Source organism: Choloepus didactylus, chromosome 9 (genome assembly GCF_015220235.1).
Source record: "Choloepus didactylus isolate mChoDid1 chromosome 9, mChoDid1.pri, whole genome shotgun sequence".
NCBI lineage: Eukaryota > Metazoa > Chordata > Mammalia > Pilosa > Megalonychidae > Choloepus > Choloepus didactylus.
The window spans coordinates 37393273-37413527 of NC_051315.1; the positions used below are offsets into that span (position 1 = coordinate 37393273).

Here is a 20255-nt window from a genome sequence, read left to right on the forward strand (position 1 = left end):
GAGAAGCAGAATTTAAATCAGTAAAACCACTTGTTTGTAAGGAATAACATAGTTAACTAAATGTCTGTTTCTTCAGATAGAGTATAGGAACAACATTTAGAAATCTGATAACTGCGAAAGGTCAATCTCAGTTTCTAAGCTGAAACAGGACAAAATTATATATATTTTTATGTGTCAGTAGGTCTGATTCTGTACTGAGCTGAAAAGGTTTGGCATTTATTGTTTTGAAATGTATTCACCAGGTATTTTTACACTGAGTACTTCCTTAGCGACTCAATTCTGTCAGTAGCAAAAGCCCTGTGTAGGGATGATAAGATGTTCTGGCTGCAACAGAAAGGAGGAAAATGGAAGATCACTTATTTAACTAGTATTTCCCCTCAAGTCAGTGCTCTGTTATCAAACTGCCCTTTATCTAATATTCAGTTCTTTCTCATGAAAATGCATTATTAGTCACACCAATAACTAACATACTTGAAACACATGCGAAGGAGGTAAAACTCTACAACCCACATATTATTACCCTGGCTTCAAACAAAATGTTCATGTAAAAGTAGTTGGCTTGTATATGCAGGGATCAAACCTTAGCTCTTTGAAAAATTCTCTAAACCCACTGAGACGAGTTGATTCAGCAGGAAGAAAATGAGTCCAGCCAATATGATTGAACTCCAATATACCAACATTTTCACAGAACTTTTATTACAAGCAAAGTGCTTTTACGTGCACAGTGCTATGTGACCTTAGCCTGAGCCCCTATTTGATGTTCACAATTACCCAAAGATGTGGACAGGGCAGGTGTTATTAAGTCACTTTATAGATGGGAAAATTGAGGTTGATGGAGTTTGAAGAGCTTGCTCGAGGTCAGGCAACTAATAAATATTTGGGCCAGGACCTGAACCAAAGTCTTTGGACTCCAAGTTGCATCCTTTTTCTGTTGCCCTACACCTCCCCATTGTCAAAGAGGACCTGCTGGTAGTGACATTATAAGTTCTGAGCATCTCTCCTGGAGATGATCCTATGACTAGGTAGGCTTTGTGAGGGTAGGACCTATGGGCGGACAGTGACTATCTTTTATCACTGCTGACCATGTACCTGCCTGTTGTTTCATTGGGGTTCAGCCCTGCCTACTTTAAGTTTATGAAAACAACGAGTAGTATTTGTGGACCGGTTCTACCATAACATTGGCTTTCAGCTTTACAAACAATTTTTGTTCTGTTTCCTCTAGAACCATCCCAGCCACTTCTCCTTGCACCCAATGTGGCAGAAACAGGTGGGGATGCCAGTGGATGCTGGGACCCAGGAAAGATTTTCTCATACTAGTTGTCTTTTTACTCACTGTCCTTCTCATTGCTACAACTTTTATTGTTTCTTACAGGTTTTGAAAGAGCTACAAAATGTATCAAGATAAGTGTTCGCTTAGGGCTTGGAATTGACAGATATGTGGTCCAGTAATTTCAGCTGAATGTACCTGAGAACCATGGGTGATTTAAGAGACTAGGTGACACGGTGTGAAGTAAACTGGTGACCCCAGGCAGAGACAGAATGGGCTGCAGACAGGCCAGCATTGGCTGCTGCTGCTTGCTGAACCCGAATGGCCGTTGGGTGGCCTATAAAACCCAGCTGGCCAGTGTAGACGGCAGTAATTGCTTAACTGTCATCCAGTCAGAAATAATGCAGTGTACTCACAGGTACTGGCCATTTAAAACAGGAAGTTGGTGAATACATCTGAATAATTGAGCAAACTCCTTTTTGTTGGGTAAAATATAAATACTCCTATCAATGTGCAAAATACAAATAAACTCAACAGACTCTCTTTTCATTGTAGATACATGTGTTTTGGACTCTGCAAGACACGAGTCAGAATGCTGCTCCTCTGTCAGGCTCTAGCTGTAGCTGTTGTCCAGATTTTTATCTTCTCAGAAAACTGGGCGTTTGCCAAGAACATCAACTTCTATAATGTGAGGCCTTCTCTCGACCGTAAGTAGCAGTGCAACTTCCTAGTTCTTTACTGGAGGTCACAGTGCCCATTTGAAGGCCTACGTTCTGCCTGTAGTAACTGCCTTTTCCTGGAAAGTTTGGTTTATACCTGGGATAAAACAGGGAGTCTTCATTACTTCTGTGGGTAAGGGAAATACATGGTGACATAAATTTTCTCCATTTCTTTAAAATGGTTCAGCTTCCTAGCAAAACTTTAAAAGTTGGTGGATCTGGGTATCAGGTTGGGGGTTTACTGGAGTTCTCTTAGAGGATTTGCATTGTTTTTGCAACCATCCTGTACGTTTGAAATCATTTCAAATTAAAAAGTTTTTAAAAAAATGGTTTGACTTCCTGTTGAAGTCTTGAAAGGGGTCTTGTTTAAGATTCTTTTGAGCAGTGTACCTACACATGGTTACCAACGTAAATTACTGTTCTTTCTTGATCTCTTCTTTGATGAAAGACATTAGTTGTAGTAAATTTCTGCATCAATCAATCTTTCAAATGGACATTAATAATTTTGAAGACAGATTGCTATGTTTGAAATTTAGAGGGTAATATTAATGACTTTTCATTAATATTCAAAGTCACAATAAGTAAGTCTGCATAAAACTCAACTTTTGTAACAAATAGTTTAAAAATAAACAAATGCCAGTGTATGTGATGGTTTATGACAATATGTTTTAATATACTTTATATACCTATATCTGTGATTGTATATTTTTATCATCTCCCCTCCTTTCTTCAGATAAGTAAAACTTCTCTGATAAAATTCATTAAAGAGAGAGTCTTAAGAATAAGAATTATTTGGTATACATGTGCAGTCCTGTAATTCCCACACCTGTAAGAGGATCTGAATTACCAGGAAAGCTTTTAAAACTACATGTTACTGGCTCCCTTCTTTAGGGATTTTGTAGTCAGGAGAGAGGGATGTGGAATTTTTTTTCCCCTCTTCTTTATTCAAAAGCTCTTCTGATACTGTTGATGCACAGCCAGGTTTGGGAGCCTCTTTCTTCTACTCTGAAATGAAGTCCATATCATTGCTGTTCTTCGCTCTGTGTTTTCTTTTTAATTTAGAACATGCAGTCATATCAGAATGTGTGTACGTATATGCTACACACACACTTATACTATACACACAGAATCTTGAACTACATTTATTATAAATTTCTAATCATACAAAAATGATTGTATATGACCATTTAAAAGCATGGCACATAGTTTTCATAGACCCTCAACTGTCTGTAATTCTTGTACTTTTTAAGCCTAATGCAATTTTAGAATGCGAAAAAATCATTAATATAGAGAACAAAGTCATACACACCCATTATAGACCATTTCAAAAAGACAGGAAATGAAGAAAATAAAATGTATTCATAATTCCAAGATTCAGAATGAGCTCTTCTTTACATTTTGAATATTTACTTCCAGTGTTTTTTTCTATGTATGTGTATTTACATATGTGACAAACCGAGATCATATAAATCTAGTTTTGCATCATTTTCCCGTCCTTTCCTCTGTATTGTAAATATTTTTCCATATCTTTGAACATATTTTAATGCCTGCTTTATCTTACAAATTTTTAAAATCATATGCAGGTCTATAGCTTATTTAACCATTTCCCCATCCTTTATATCAAAAGAAAAGGAAAATGTGAGCAAGCTAAATGTTAAATAATGTTTACTGAAAATCTTTTAAAATGTATTTGTCTTTTCAGTTAGCTAATGACCTTGGGATAGATTTTTGGAATTAGAATTTGTAAATCAAAAAAGTTATGTTAATTTATAATTTACTCACATACCAGCACTGTTAGTATTTTTTTTAAATGTACTGATTTAAAAGGTGAAAATAGATTTAATTATTTATTTACCTATCGAATATGCTTTTATGCATAGGCGAAGCTGAAATGTTTTTACAATACTGAATTTCAATTCTTCCAAACTTTAGCTTTTGATATTTTCTGTATTAATATATATTCTACTCTGCCTCCGAAATACCCACTGCTTTCTAATTTTTACTGCAGTTTCTAGTCAGGTTATTAGGATAGTTTGGGCTCACTTTGGTCTTTGTTTCTTGCTCTAAAAGTGGGAAAATTGACAGTTTAATACAGGGCTCATACAGAAATGTCAAATGGTTTTACTTTTGACTTCTTGCCTATTCAAATAAAAGTTAAAAAGAAAAAAGGTTTGAAGACCTAAAGAACATAATGGTTGCTCTTAATCCAGACTGCTAGTAACTCATGATTACTTCTTTCCATAAACACTTTGGGCCTGAGTGTGAGGGCGTAGAATTACTATCAACCTCATATTAAATGTTACATTCCTGGTTGAGGTCTAATGTCATGATAATTGGCATAAACCAAATGAGATTACATGGTTGAGATTTAATGTAGCCATAGTGAAAATTCATGTTGATGGAATGAATCCAGGATGACTTGATGTGCCAGAAACTCTACTAGGTATTTCTCTTGCTAATTCCTTTTTAATCCTCACTACACCTCTACAAGTCTTGGGTATTTTCATCTTCCTTTTCATCATCGTCATTATTATTATAAATATTATTATTTCTTAGAAGTTAAAAATTCCATGACTAATTAGTGGCAAGGGCAGAATTCAAACTCAGATTAATCTGACTCTGGTTTTTTTCAGGGATGATACTATACTACAGATAGAATTATTGGTTCTACTACCACTGCCACCATTATCCATCCCTTACCCCCACTTATTCCCAAGTTATAAATTATACCAGAATGGTACCATGGACATTTCCAAGTGACTTGCAGAATTATTGCCATTACTTACTCTGTAGTAGAATGCCATAGATGAAATATTTAAAGAAAATGGAATAAAGAAAATGCTTACAAATCTGGCAAATAAATTGACCTCCCTAGAAACAGAAATTCTAAAGATGGTGGTTTGTGGATATAGCCGCCTTTTTCTGCTAAGGGTTTGGATTTCATTGTAAATGTGATGGGAATGCAGTAACAAAAATTGCTGATTTTGTGCTATATATGATGTTGAAATTTTTGTCTTTTTTTAGCCTTACTGTTTCTTTCCCTTTACATTTTTCTTTAAAGCTACACCATTTCCAAACAGCTTCAAGTGTTTTACCTGCGAAAATGCAGGGGATAATTATAACTGCAATCGATGGGCAGAAGACAAATGGTGTCCACAAAGTAAGTGTGCTGAGTTTGGAATACTCTTTCATGATTTCATTTCATTCAGATCTCCCCTGTCTGGCCCTGAGCAGATGTCTTACTTAATGGGATTAGCATGCCACCATGCTGATGATGTCATAGAGCATTCAGAGCTTTCTCCTCAGAGACTACCAGAAGTCGGACCATACTGAGACAACTTGGAAACTGATGGCATAGCCTCGATTTGTAATTGTGTGTGCCTAGAGGAAGAATTTCTGAACTGGTTTTTACCAGGGAGAACACATAGATCACAGTGCAGACTGTAGCATTCGAAGAATTTCAGAAGTGCTTGATGATACCTTTAGAAAAGCCATACTTAATGGCTAAAGCAAAGGTTTCTGTCCTCTTGAGATACATTGATGCTTGGGAAACTCTTCATTCATTCACAAATATTTGACTGTGTTTTTTGTTCAGTTCACTGATATATTCCCAGTTCTAGATCAGCACCTGACCACATTAGGTACTTGGTAATATTTGTTGGCACAATGAGTGGATGCCTTTGATTGGGTGATCAGGGAAATCTCAGAAGAGGTTACATTTGAACTATGACTTAAATGACCAATCACACATCAGCCATGAAGAGATCTGTAGGACGAGCATGACAGAAAGTGGGAACGGAGATGCAAAGGCTTTAAGAGGCCAGAAGACGCTTGGTCTCCTCAGCGAACAGAAGGGGCACTGACCCCTGAGGCTTAGTGGGAGATGGAGAAAGAATCTAAGAGGGAGGCAACGACCAGGACACATGCGGTCTTCTTTTTCTGCTGAGGAGTTTGGATTTATTGTAAATGTGATGAGAAGGCAGTAGAGAGTTGTAAACTGGGGAACTCATGATGATGGCTGTGTTCTAAAAGATTACTCTGGCTCCTGTGAGGAGAATGGACGGTTGGGGCCACAAAGCGGGGGCTATCCTTGTCTTCAGGCAGGAGAAGAAGGTGACTGGACTAGGGTGATTGAATCGAGGGAGGGAGAAGTTGAATGATTTAGTGCACATGAAGCACACAGGACATGCTGTTAGATGATCTGGAACTGAAAAACTCTAGTTAGAACTATAAGGAGACTCAAGTTATCCAGATTTTAAGGTGTACTAGTTTTAGGTTTTCAGATGTGAAAGGCCAAGAAAAAGCAAACAAAAAACCCTTCTAAAGTTAGAGACTATATCAGTTTTGTTCTACTATTATCTTGAATCTTTCAGAAATGTCTATACCACACTATTTACAGCAGCAGACTAGCCATGCCAATGTGAAGAGCCAATGAATAGTACACACTGGAGAGCTCCACTGGGCCTGGGAATCTGATTTCATAAATTAGCACAAGTGATGGTGGTATTGATATGGAGAGTATTTTTCATTATTTTTTTTTCAAGAATAATTACAAGGATATTTTTTCTTGAGGTTCTTTTATATTTCTGAAGAGTTGATCACCCTTAAATTATGAGTGTATGCTTGTGACTGCATGTACATGTGTGAGTGTATGTATTTGGGGATTTATTTCTCCGTTTTTCACAGAAATTTATCTTAATTATTTCAAAGCCTTAACAGTTGGCCAATGCCTCTATTAACTTATTTCAGACTATGGCTATCATTCTTTAATGATTTGCTTTAAATTCTTTTGACAGCTGGGTGGTGTGGGTTAGGACAGTAGTAAATTGGGCCACTGATGTCTGTCCTCTGGGGCTTTATCTTCCTGGACCATGCTTTCCTTTAGAATCGCTCCAAAGCATTGTTCCCAGTAGGCCTGTGCATAGTGTCCAATTTCTCATCCATCAACCAAAGCCATTTTTAACTGGAACATGTATGGCTGTATCTGGATTTTAGAATTTCATCTCTATTGAAATATGTGCAAACAAAAGGGGGAGACTGCAGCTTTCTCTCCCCCCACTCCCCCCCGGCCCTCAGGGAAGCTATCAAAGATGGAAAAGGTGGAAGAGAGTTGGTTCTCTCATGCCTACCCTGGAAAACTGATGCTCAAAGATGTCAACGTGGAATGACTCTATTTCCAGCACACCGTGACAAGCCATACTTGACTGCACCCCAGACAGGTTCCAAAGATCCTTAGCATCTGGAACTATAACTGAAGGTGTAATTTCTTACTTTCCACTTTCTCTTATTTGGGGGAGTGGTAGGCCACCACTTTGAGGGGCAGACAGGCCTGCAGCTGTTGTTCTTTGTTGTCTCAGGTTTCCTTTGCACCTTGCAGCTTCACTTCTGTGGTCTGTCAAAGTTGTTAAAAGAGGTTCTCTATGTAATAGGATATGACAAGAATGTCATTTCTTGTTTTGTTTACTCTGGCCTTTATTCTGACTTTATAGGGCTGTTTTAACATGCGTGACATTCTATGTGAACATATGCAGCTACCAGTTTTCAGTTCCTCTTTGTTTGGAATGTAAATTGAAATGCCCTCCCTGAAACAGCCAGTCATTTTCATTCCTTCTGAATCCAGAATCAGCTGCTCTTGTAGAGCACTCTCAAGTGCCATCTAGTTTACTATTCAACTCACTGAGAGGCAGTTAAGAGCACTAACTGCCTGGGTTAGAATCTTACCTTCTACCACTTTCTACTCACGTAACCATGGGAAAGAAACTGTGCCTTAGTTTCTTCATTTGTAAAATGAGGATATGAATATTACTTACCTTACAGGTTTATTGTGAAGATTGAATGAGTTAACACATAAGACTGCCTGACGGTACACACTCAATATGTGTTTGCTATTATTAATATTATTTAAGCTTACAACAACACTTTCAAAATGGCAGGGCACTTTTTATCATCATTTTACTAAAAAGTACTTGGGGAAAAAAAGAAAATTGAGTACAAAGGGCTTAACATGGCTTGTCCATGTGTGACAGAGGCAGTTCCATGAGCCCTGTGTTCTCACTTGAGTCCAATTTTGTTCCCATTCTGTGATGTTGCTGCTGTGGTCTTTACAAAATAGATTAAACAGTATTTCACCCACAGAAGAGACACAGACACAAAGTGGAATATCCTGGCATATTGAATGAAATAACTTTCTTGAAAGCACCCTAAGTTATAAAATGTGACTGGTTACAGTTCTAAGGATAACACCGTGCAGACAAGGGCTAGCTATACAGAGCAGGGAGGAAATACGGAGAAAGTAAGAATTAATTAAAGAGGAGGAGAAAAAATGGAAATAAGTGGATGAGGAAAAGTTAAATAAGTTTGACTAAGAACTAGATGAGGAAGGAAGGTGATCTTGATGTGTAATTTGAAGAACCTGCTTTTCACTCCATTTCACCACATGACCTGTTAGTATATGACGAGAATTAAATGTCAAATAATGCAAAGATGAGTGTTCTGACTCATTGCATTTTAAACTCATAATTTTCATTTAATTTTAGAATTATAAAACATGTGCTTCAGAGAGAGAGGCTTCCACATGAAATAAATAGACCTATGTTTCTAATGAAAAATTTGCAAAATTTTTTCGCAGCTTTAGCGGGCACCAAAGGATAGGTGCACATTGATATTCACTTTCAAAATACATGTGTGCTTGGGAATCTGATGTCTTTTCAAAAATAATACCTGGGAAAAAAATTAAATAAAAAATATCGAGAAAATCTAGAGTTCACTGCCTCTGAATTTGTTGCTCGGAAACCTCAGATCATCCTGGACTTTAGTCATCTCTGAAGTGACTGTTAAGAAGTCTCTTTCGCAACGTGGGGAATGCAGTTGCTTTGATTTCTTTTTGTGCCTAGATACCCAGTACTGTTTGACAGTTCATCACTTCACCAGCCACGGAAGGAGTACATCCATCACCAAAAAGTGTGCCTCCGCGAGTGAATGCCGTTTTGTTGGCTGCCACCACAGCCGAGATTCTGAACATACAGTAAGGATTCTGTATGTGTGCATGTGTGTGTGTAAAGTTACTTTTCTAAAGTTTCATGCTAGTGATGGTAAGTTACACATCATGGGGCAGGCAGAAGAGATAAATAATATGTCGAACATACTTTTACTTTGAGGAAAGACTCCATTGCAGTGATGACATGGGAGCCAAAGAAAAGTTGAAGACTTTCTGCCCATCAGGAAGAAATCATGTTATCAAAAAAGAATGATAATTCCCAGAGTCTGGAGTTAGAACTTCAGGTGAATTGTGTGAGGTCAGCTCTGGTGTCCCCAAGAGAAAACCATCGGTGAGAAAATGACAGCCACTGTAGAGCCCAGCTCACCTGTTTGGTTCTTGCCCAGGAATCACCAAGAATACTGCACAGAAAAGCAGGAAGTTGGGAAGAGGGGAATGGAAATCTTTTTTCTAAAGGAAAATCTTGTCTCACCTCTACTTTGATGAGAAAGTAGGAGTCTGAAAGATTAACCTCAGTTTAACATGAATTATAGAGACATTTTAGATCAATTGAACTCTTTACATTTCTCATTCTGTCATTCAAAATGAGCATTTTATCCCTTTATATGCCTGGGATCTTGAAATGTTTGAGAAAAAAATTATTTGAATGTATGCTAATTTCATGAGGTTTTAGAATTTGATTTATCCTGTAAGTACAGGAAATAGCTCTGACATCAGTGGCTTTTAGCTCTGGCTACACATGAGACTCATCTGAGGAAGTTTTACAACAAGCTGTGCCATAAGTAGTAGGTGGGTACTCCAGATGAATTGAATCAGAACTTCAGGGTTGCGGTCTGGGCATCAGTATCTTTTTAAAAAGTTCCCTGAAGGGATTTTTTTTATTTTTTTACTTTTTTAAAAATTATTTTTTATTTGAGAAATTGTAGGTTTACAGAAAAATCATTCAAAAAATACAAAGTTCTCATATACCCTCCCCTCTCACACATACAGTTTTCCCAGTATTAACACTGCATTAGTTGTGGTACCTTTGTTACAACTGATGAAACAATATTATTATACTATTAACTATAGACCATAGTTTAGGTTAGGCTTCACTGTTTGTGTTTTGCAGTCCTATGTTGTTTTTTTAAATTTTTATTCTAGCAACATATATACCAGCTAAAATTTCCCCCTTTGACTACATTCAAATATATAATTTAGTGGTGATAATTACATTTACAGTGTTTTGCTACCATCACTATCATCCACTACCAAAACTTTTCCATCATACTGCACAGAAACTCTGTGCCGATTAAGCATTAGCTCTTCATTCTCTACCCTTTTCCCTGGTACTCTGTATTCTAGTTTTTGAATCTATGACTTTGCTTATTCTAATTATTTAACATCATTGAGATAATATATTTGTCCTTTTGGGTCTGGCTTATTTCACTAATATGATGTCTTCCAAGTTTGCTCCATGTTGTCTCATGTATCAAACCTTCATTCTGCTTTATGGCTGACTAATATTCCCTTGTATGTATAGACCACATTTTATTTATCCATTCATTGGTTTAGGGACACTTGGGTTGCTTCCATCTTTTGGAAATTATGAATAATGCCCTTGTGTAATTATCTGTTCTAGTCCCTGCTTTCAATTCTTTGGGGTATGTAACTAAAGATGAGATTGTCAGGTCACATGATAATTCTATACTTAACTTTCTGAGTAACTGCCAAACCATTTTCCACTATGGCTGCACCATTTTAAATTCCCACCAACAATGAACAAGTGTTCCTATCTTTCCACACCGTCTCCAACCCCTGTTCTTTTCTGTTTCTTGAATGGTAGCCATTCTAGTGGCTGTGAAATGGTATCTCATGGTTTTGATTTGCATCTCCCTAATGGCTAATGATGTTGAATATCTTTTCATGTGCTTTTTGGCCATTTGTATATCTTCTTTTGAGGAATGTCTATTCAAGTCTTTTGCCTATTATTTATTTTTTTATTTGGGTTGTTTGTCTTTTTATTGTTGAGTTCTAGGATTTCTTTATATATTCTGGATATCAAACCCTTATCGAATATGTGGTTTCCAAATATTTCCTCCCATTCTGTAGGTTGTCTTTTTGCTTTCATGATGAAGTCCTTTGATGAACAAAAGTTTTTCATTTCGTTGAGGTCCCATTTATTTACTTTTTTCTTTGTTGCTTATGCTTTTGACATAAAGTTTAAGAAACTATTACCTAACACAAGGTCCTGAAGTTGCATCCCTGTATTTTATTCCAGGACTTTTATAGTTTTGGTTCTTATTTTTAGGTCTTTAATTAGTTAAAACCATTGTTAGTTAATTTTTGTAAATAGTGAGAGGTAGGGGTCCATCTTTATTTTTGCATGTGGATATCCAGTTTTTCCAGCACCATTTATTGGAGAAACTATTCCTCTCCCCATTGGGTAGATTTGGCACCCTTGTCAAAAGTCAATTGGCCATAGATATGAGGGTCTTACTTGTGAATCTTCAGTTTGATCCATTGTTCTATCTGTTTGTCCTTGTGCTACTACCATGCTGTTTTGATTACTGTGACTTTGTAATAAGTTTTAAAATCAGAAAGTGTGAGTCCTCCAATATTATTCTTTTTCAAGATGTTTTTGGCTATTTGGGCCCCCTTACCCTTCCATATAAATTTGATAATTGGCTTTTCCATTTCTGTAAAGAAGGCTGTTGAAATGTTGATTGGGATTATGTTAAATCTGTAAATTACTTGGATACAATTGACATCTTTACGATATTTAATTTTCCAATCCATGAACATACAATGCCCTTCCATTTATTTAGGTCTTCTTTGATTTCTTTTAGCAACGTTTTTTAGTTTTCCATGTATAAGTCCTTTACATCCATGGTTAAATTTATTTCTACATATTTGATTCTTTTAGTTGCTACTGTGAACGGAATTTTTTTCTTACTTACATTACTGATTTTTGCATGTTGATCTTGTATCCCACCATTTTTTGAATTTGTTGCTCTAGAATTTGTTGTGGATTTTTCACAATTTTCTCAATATAGGATCATGTCATCTGGAAATATTGCCAGTTTTACTTCTTCCTTTCAAATTTGGATACGTTTTATTTCTTTTTCTGGCCTCATTGCTCTGGCTAAAAGTCCCCTTACAATGTTGAGTAACAGTAGTGACAGTGGGCATCTTTGTCTTGTTCCTGATCTTAGAAGAAAAGCTTTCAATCTTTTACCATCCAGTATGATGCTAGCTGAAGGTTTTCCATATATGTCTTTTATCATATTGAGGAAGTTTCCTTCTATTACTAGTTTTCTAAGTGTTTTTATGAAGAAGGAGTGCTGGATTTTGTCGAATGCCTTTTCCAAGGCAATTGAGATAAAATCATGTGTTTTTCTTCTCTTTTCTATTATTGTGGTATATTACCTTAAGTGATACTCTAATGTTGAACTACCCTTGCAAAACTGGGATAAATCCCACTTGGTTATGGTGTATAATTCTATTAATGTATTATTGGATTCAGTTTGCTAATATTTTGTTGAGGATTTTTACATCTATATTTGTAAGGGATATTGGTCTATAATTCTCTTTTTGTGTGTTATTTTTATCTGGCTTTGGTATGAGGGTGATGTTGGCCTCATAGAATGAGTTAGGGAGTGTTCCCTCTTCAGTTTTTTTAGAAATTGGTGTTAATTCTTCTTGGAATGCTTGGTAAAATTGAATAGTGAAACTATCTAGTCCTGGGCTTTTCTTTGTTGGGAGATTTTTAATTACTGATTCAATATACTTATATTGTTTGTTGAGATCTATTTTCCCTTGAGTCAGTGTAGGTAGTTTGTGTGTTCCTAGGAACTTGTCCATTTCATCTATGTTATCTGATCTGTTGGTGTACAGTTGTCTATAGTATCCTCTTGTAATCCTTTTTATTTCTGTGGTGTTGGTAGTAATGTCCCCCCATTTTCATTTCCAATTTTAGTTATTTGTGTCTTCCCTCTTTTCTTCTTTAGTCTAGCTAAAGTTTTGTCAATTTTATTGATCTTTTCAAAGAACTAACTTTTGATTTTACTGATCCTTTCTGTTTTGTTTTTTTTTTTTAATTCTTTTTTTCACTTTGCTCTGCTCTGATCTTTGTTATTTCCTTTTTTCTGCTCACTTTGGGATTAGTTTACTCTTTGTTTTCTAGGTCCTCCAGTTGTGTGGATAGGTCCCTGATTTAAGATCTTTCTTCTGTTTTAATGTAAGGATTTAAAACTATAAATTTCTCTCTCAGCACTGCTTTGGCTGCATCCCATAAGTTTTGGTATGTTGTGTTTTCATTTTTATTCACCTCAAGATAATTCCTAATTTCCCTTGTCATTTCTTCTTTGACCCATTGGTTATTTAAGAATGTGTTGTTTAATTTCCACATATTTGTAAATTTTCCAGTTCTCCCTCTGTTACTGATTTCTAGCTTCATTGCATTGTGGTTGAAGAAGATAAATTGCATGATTTCAGTATTTTTTAATTTATTGAGACTTGTTTTGTGATCTAATATATTGTCCTTTCTGGAGAATGATCTATGTGTACCAGAGAAGAATGTCTTTTGTTACTGTTGGGTGTAATGTTCTATTTATGTCAGTTAGATGTAATTGGTTTAGTGTATCATTCAAGTCTTCTGTTTCTTTATTGATCTTTGGTCTGGATGTTATCCATTATTGAAAGTGGTGTGTTGAAGTCTCCTCCTATTCATGTAGAACCATTTTTTTCTCCGTTCAAATCTGTCAGTATTTGCTATATATATTTTGGGGCTTTGCATATTAGGTGCATATATATTAATAATTGTTACATCTTTTTTGTTGAATTGACCCCTTTAGCAGTATATAATGACTATCTTTTTCCCTCATTACAGTTTGTGACAAAAGGTCTATTTTATCTGTTATTAATATAGCCACCCCAGCTCTCTTTTGGTTACTATTTGAATGGAATATTTTTTCTATCCATTTACTTTCAACCTACTTTTGTCTTTGACTTCAGGGTGTATCTCTTGTAAACAGCATGTAGTTGGGTTATGCTTTTTATATACATTCTCCCAATCTATGCCTTTTGACTGAGGGTATTTAAACCATTTACATTTAAAGTAACTACTGATAATTCAGGACTTCTGCTATTTTGCTATTTGGTCTTTGTAAGTCTAATACATTTTTATCCCTCAATTCTTCTGATAATGTCTACTTTCATATTTATTTGATTTTTTTTTTGTATTGTACCATTTTGAGTTCCTTCTCATTTCTTTTTATACATATTTTGCATATATTTTCTTTGTGGTTACCATGTGGCTTCAATTTAACATTCTAAATCTATAGCAGTCATGTTTGATTAGATACCAATTTAACATCAATAGTATATATATCTATATATATATATGTGTGTGTGTGTTTGTATATATCCATCCTTCCCACCACCTTTTTGTCATACTTGTTACAAATTATATCTTTATACATTGTTTATCCCAAACCATAGATTTCTCACTTTTAATGCATTTGCATTTTAGAACCTGTAAGAAGTGAAAAGTAGAGTTACATACCAAAAAATACAACACAACAGCACTAGCATTTATAGTTACCCATATGGTTACCTTTACCAGAGGTTTTTATTTGTTTATGCCACTTCAATCCACTACCTAGCGTTCTTTCCTGTTAGTCTGACAAACTCCCTTAGCTTTTGTTTATCTGGGCATGCCTTAGTCTCTCCCTCATTTTTGAAAGACATTCTCACCAGATATAAAATTCTTGATTGGCTGTTGTTTTCTTTCAGCACTTCAAATATTTCATCCCACTGTCTTCTTTTCCTCCATGGTTTCTGATGAGAAATCAACATTTAATCTTGTTGGGACTCCCCTGTACATAACCATTGCTTTTCTCTTGAAGCTTTCAGAACTCTATCCTTGTCCTTGGCATTGGACGTTTTGACTCCTATATGTAGGGACATGGTTCTCTTAAAGGTTATCCCTTTGGGGTTTGTTGGGCATCTTGAATGTGCACATTCATATCTTTTGTTAAATTGGGGAAGTTTTCTGACATTAATTCTTTGAATTTTCCTTCTGCTCCTTTCTCTTCTCCTTCTGGGACTCCCATAATGCATATGTTGGTATGTTTGGTAGTGTCCCACAGGTCTCTTAAGCTCTGTTTACTTTTTTTGTTCTTTTTAATTTCTGCTTCTCAGATGGAATCATTTTAATTGTCTTGTCTTTGAGTTCACTGATTCTTTCTTCTGCCAGTTCTAATCTGCTCTTGAAACCCTCTAAGGAATTTTTCATTTCAGTGATTTTTGTTTTCAACTCCAGTGTTTCCATTTGGTTCCTTTTTTTTTTTTTTTAAATTCAGTTTTATTGAAATACATTCACACACCATACAATCATCCATGGTATACAATCAACTGTCCACAGTATGATCACATAGTTATGTGTTCGTTACCACAATCTATCTGTACACATTTTCCTTACATCAGAAAGAACTAGAACAAGAATAAAAAATAAAAGTGAAAAAAGAACACCCAAACCATCGCCCCCATCCCACCCCATTTGTCCTTTAGTTTTTATCCCCATTTTCCTACTCATCCATACACTAGATAAAGGGGGTGTGATCCACAAGGTCTTCACAATCACACTGTCACCCCTTGTAATCTACATTGTTATATAATCGTCTTCAGGAGTCCAGACTGCTGGCTTGGAGTTTGGTAGTTTCAGGTATTTACTTCTAGCTATTCCAATACATTAAAACCTAAGAGGTGTTATCTATATAGTGCATAAGAATGTCCACCAGAGTGACCGCTCGACTCCATTTGAAATCTCTCAGCCACTGAAACTATTTTGTCTCATTTTGCATCCCCCTTTTGGTCAAGAAGATACTCTCAGTCCCATGATGCCGGGTCCAGATTCATCCCCGGGAGTCATATTCTGCATTGCCGGGGAGATTTACACCCCTGGGAGTTGGGTCCCACTTAGCGGGGAGGGCAGCGAGTTCACCTGCCAAGGTGGCTCAGTTAGAGAGAGAGAGGGCCACATCTGAGCAACAAAGAGGTACTCAGGGGGAGACTCTTAGGCACAATTATATGCAAGCTTAGCCTCTCCATTGTAGTAACGAGCTTCATAAGGGCAAGTCCCATGATCGAGGGCTCAGCACATCAAACCTCCAGTCCCAATGTTTGTGACAACATCAACACCAGCCCAGGTGAGGAAGTCCAACTCTTCTGCACCTTCCCCCAGATCCTCGGGGCTGGGGTGGGGGGAGGCTGTAAATATATTTTTTATTTATCTGCCCAAATTACTCTGGGATGTGTCACTATTTCACTCCAGCCTATACTAACCTATCATATCTACTTCCTATTCAAAGTTCCATGCAATTGTGGTGTTTGAACAAACCAACTGTAGAGTTGTACCGTTTAGAAAATTTACATCCTGTACCAAATAGACATCTCTTCCCTTGGTCTCATATGGAAATTGAAGTTTTAAAACATAGTCAGTTTCGACCTTTACCCTTTGGCCCGGTTTGCCCTGGTCTTAACCAGACCTGCTTCATTCATATCACTAATTGAAGTCTGGGCTCTTTTCCAGCTTTTTTTTTTTTTTTTTTTTTTAAACAGTGGCTTTATGCACTAGTACTGACATTCATGTCTGCCGAGCTTTGGCTCTGAGTTTCAGGTGTCTCAGAGATACACATTGTTCCAGAGACCAATCAGGTTATACACTAAGGGATCAGCATCTCAAAGTTTAGAGATAGGCCTTACAATTTGGGGATAGAGTTAACTGCTGTAAGAGCTTACAATCTAGGGACTATTACAATAATTATGTCCATGTTAGGCTATGTTCTAAGATTCAATTCTGAGTTTACACATTGTAGTTAGTCCATATTGGTGAGGCATTAAAGTGTTTGCCTTTATTTCTGGTGTACTTCACTCAAATACTGTGTACAGGATCCATTCACTTCGTTGGGTGTCTCACAGCTTCACTCCTTGTAGTTGCTCAATGTTCCACTGTATGCGTACACCACAGTATACCATTCCATTCTTCAGTCCATTTGGTTCCTTTTTAAAATTTCTGTCTCTTTCTTGAGATTCTCTATGTTTTATTTCATCTCTTCAAGCATATTGAGGATCATTTAAAAAAAAAAAAAAACTTTGTCCTATGTTCAAATTCTGGTCTTCTGTGTTGATAGTTCCAGATTTTTATCTTGTCCCTTTGGATGGGCCATCATTTCCTATTTCTTTGTCTTGTAATCTTTTGTTACACATTGTACATTTTAATATTTTGAAGTGTTAACTCTGATTTAGTCCCTGGGCCGTATGTTCCAGCTAGTGATATGACAGAGATTTCCTCTCTCTGTTAGCCAGGAGCTAACATAAACAAACAAACCAACACACACACAAAAAAACACTTTTTACAGTTGTTGCTAATTTACACTGCATTGGCTGGTGCTCCCCTTCACAGTTGAGCCCTCCTATCAAGGTAAGCCCAAGGTAAATATAATGTGCAGGGTCTTCTCCATCTTTTCTGAGCCCATTTTTTGTCCTGGGCTTGTTCTTGCTCGTGGCCTTAGGAATTCTCACTTTTACAGGAATTTGAATGTCCCTTCTACCCATATAAAATAGATGTTCTCCCTCTCTGAGGTGCTATATTGTATGACTTAAAGTAGGTAACACTTTGCCCCAGGCTGCTCTGCCTTGAGCTGTCTGTAAGCTGCTTCTGCCTGCAGGGCAAGTTCTGGAAGGGAGGGTGCACAAGAAACATCTTTCCCGGGTCAGCCTTTATGCTGCCACTCAACAGACTGGCACGAACATGTAGGCATCCCACCATATGCATGGGGGTTACTCTGCCCCTCTGGAACCCACAACGGGAGTGCAGGCTGACCGCACACTGCCAGAAAGGGTTGGGGTGGGGGGCGCCACAAGCTTCTCCTACTGTGTTTAAAACTGCATTTTCTTGATTCAGCCCTTGCCCAGTTACTGCAAGCCTTTAACTGTTTTCTGGCATTTTGAGAAAGATTGTTCTGCCAGTTTTTGCTAGTTGTTCAAAGATTCTGTGGGTAACATCTTACACCAGTGGAGCATCTCATGCCACTGTCTTTGTGAACCAAAATTCCCTGAGGTGATTCTGATGTGCAAACAGAGTTGAGAACCACTGATCTGGGTACTCACAGTCAATGCCTTTTTTTACCGAGTCTTTCTGGAAGCCTCTGTGAATGGCTGGGTTTATCAGGTTGAAGCATTGTGCCAGTCCCTCATGGGTATTACCACAGGAGAGTGTTTTCCCTGGAAACACTGGTGACCTTGGGCTGTTAGCAGCCCAGCCTTTTTCACGCTCAGCAGCCATGATTAGCCAGCCATCACGCTTTAATGATAGCAATCAGGTGTTAGCATAGACAATAGAGAGTCATTATTATCCCCTAACAAGGAGTACTGAGAAAGGAAATCAATGACTAATCCAAAAAGTTCCTAGCTTTCGTTTTTTTTTTTTTTTTTTATTTCTGTGTTTTCCCTTACAGACCTTTAGAAGATTTGTTGGTTCAATCAAGCAGTCTTATTCAGTTTTCCTTCCTCTTCTTTCCCTTGCTCATGTTTAAGTTTGACACAAATAAATCACAGTTAGGATAAAAAGACTCTTAAGATGGTCTTTATCACTCAGCCAATGGGGGAAGGGCACCCAAGGGCCTGGTGCCATGCAGACTGATAATCAACGATCATTCTGTCTTCAGAGGGAGCTGAGGAAGACTTTCTTTTGTTTTACCTTTTCCCTATTATTCCTTGCATTCACCCCCACTTCCCCCTCTCCTCTTCCTTTTGTAACAGGAGTGCAGATCTTGCTGTGAAGGGATGATCTGCAATGTAGAATTGCCCACCAATCACACTAATGCCGTCTTCGCTGTCATGCACGCTCAGAGGACATCGGGCAGCAGCGCGCCCACGCTCTACCCACTAGCGCTCACCTGGGTCTTCGTGCTCCCACTGCTATAATGTCACTGCTCTGAGGACAGACAGAGACCAGCCCGCTAAAGCACAATTATAAAGAACTGTGTCAACGGTGAACTTTGGCATGAAGACCAGCTTTACACTTGGTCAAGAGTTCTCTTTGGACCCCAAAGCAAAGCCAGTTGTTTGCTTAGCTAAAATGCTCATGCATAGGGCTGCAGGACCGAGAGGAGGGGTTTTGGCAAGGACTGAGGACGGTTATCCAGTTTCCAGTCTTAGGGGGCTACATTTTCTCAGTTCTGCCAGGAGGATCTTGTCAGCACGACCTGGCCATTGGACTTCCTCAGAGGCTGCTGGACTTCCTCAGAGCCCTAGACTTCCTCAGAGACTGCTGGGTCAGACAGTTTCCTTTCTGTGATTCACTCAGCGCGCCACTGTGAAATCTGACCCTTCCCTGATGAGAAAGCAGTGTCCCCACCCAGGGGATGAGAAAGGCAGCCTCAGAAGAAAACTTCCTTCCACTTGAACTAATATGAAATCCACTCATTAACTGGGGGAGCAGGGGGAATAAAGCTTTTAAATTATATAATGTAAATGCATGCATGTGTGTTCCTTCACTGACCTGGGGGCCTTAGAGAAAACACATTTGCAGCATCACAAAGGAGCTCACTGCAGTTATGTTTCCACACACCATCAATGACATATTCTGACTTAAATATAAAAGTCTATGCCAAAGTGACTTAAATTTTTCTTTTTCAAGAAGGGCACTTCTTGGGATGTTAAATGCAAATTTGGTGAATCGAGAAGTTCAGGAAACCGCTGTGCTCCAGGAGGATGACAGCTAAACATACGAGGTACCCTCGGCAGTGGCAGCTTAAAGAGCCCTAGTCAGAGGCCTCTGCACAAATCAGAGAAACTGGCACAATGACCCCTCTGTCTGATGGTCATCGCCTTCCCTCTGTATGTCAAGTCCACCAAGAGGACCTCTCTAGATACATACTAAAATGTTGGGTCTCCTTGTCTTCTCTTCCGCTTTTATAACACAGCCTCAGAATTTTAAATGAGCATCTTCTCCATGTTTCTAGGACCCTGATTTCCTGCCATCACGCTTTGGGTGTGTCTGTTAAACACTCTGCCCTTGTATGTGTCTTGATGAGTTAATTGAGTGATTTTTTGTTTGCCAGTTTGTTTTCTAATTGAAGATCCACCAGTAGAATGCAGGGTGCTCTGTAGAATCCACTAGTGATGCTGTCCCTGCCACTTAGGCGACCCTGTGACAGGACTTGGCAAACCGTGGGCGCAATGTAGCCCACCTCCTATTTTTGTGAATAAAGTTTTATTGGCACAT

General features: G+C 37.8%; 1 protein-coding gene across 9 annotated transcripts in view; it reads left to right on the forward strand.

The window, feature by feature from the left end:
- The window catches only part of LYPD6B (LY6/PLAUR domain containing 6B), a 218254-nt gene extending 198752 nt beyond the window's left edge, over positions 1–19502 (forward strand). For all 9 annotated transcript variants that reach the window (XM_037849849.1, XM_037849852.1, XM_037849848.1 and 6 more), the window contains 4 exons: positions 1823–1974; positions 5048–5146; positions 8880–9010; positions 18788–19502. In XM_037849849.1, coding sequence (XP_037705777.1) covers positions 1827–1974; positions 5048–5146; positions 8880–9010; positions 18788–18952 — 543 coding nt within the window. In that variant the 5' untranslated portion in view covers positions 1823–1826 and the 3' untranslated portion in view covers positions 18953–19502. The remainder of the gene's footprint in view (positions 1–1822; positions 1975–5047; positions 5147–8879; positions 9011–18787) is intronic.
- Positions 19503–20255: the final 753 nt, after the last annotated feature.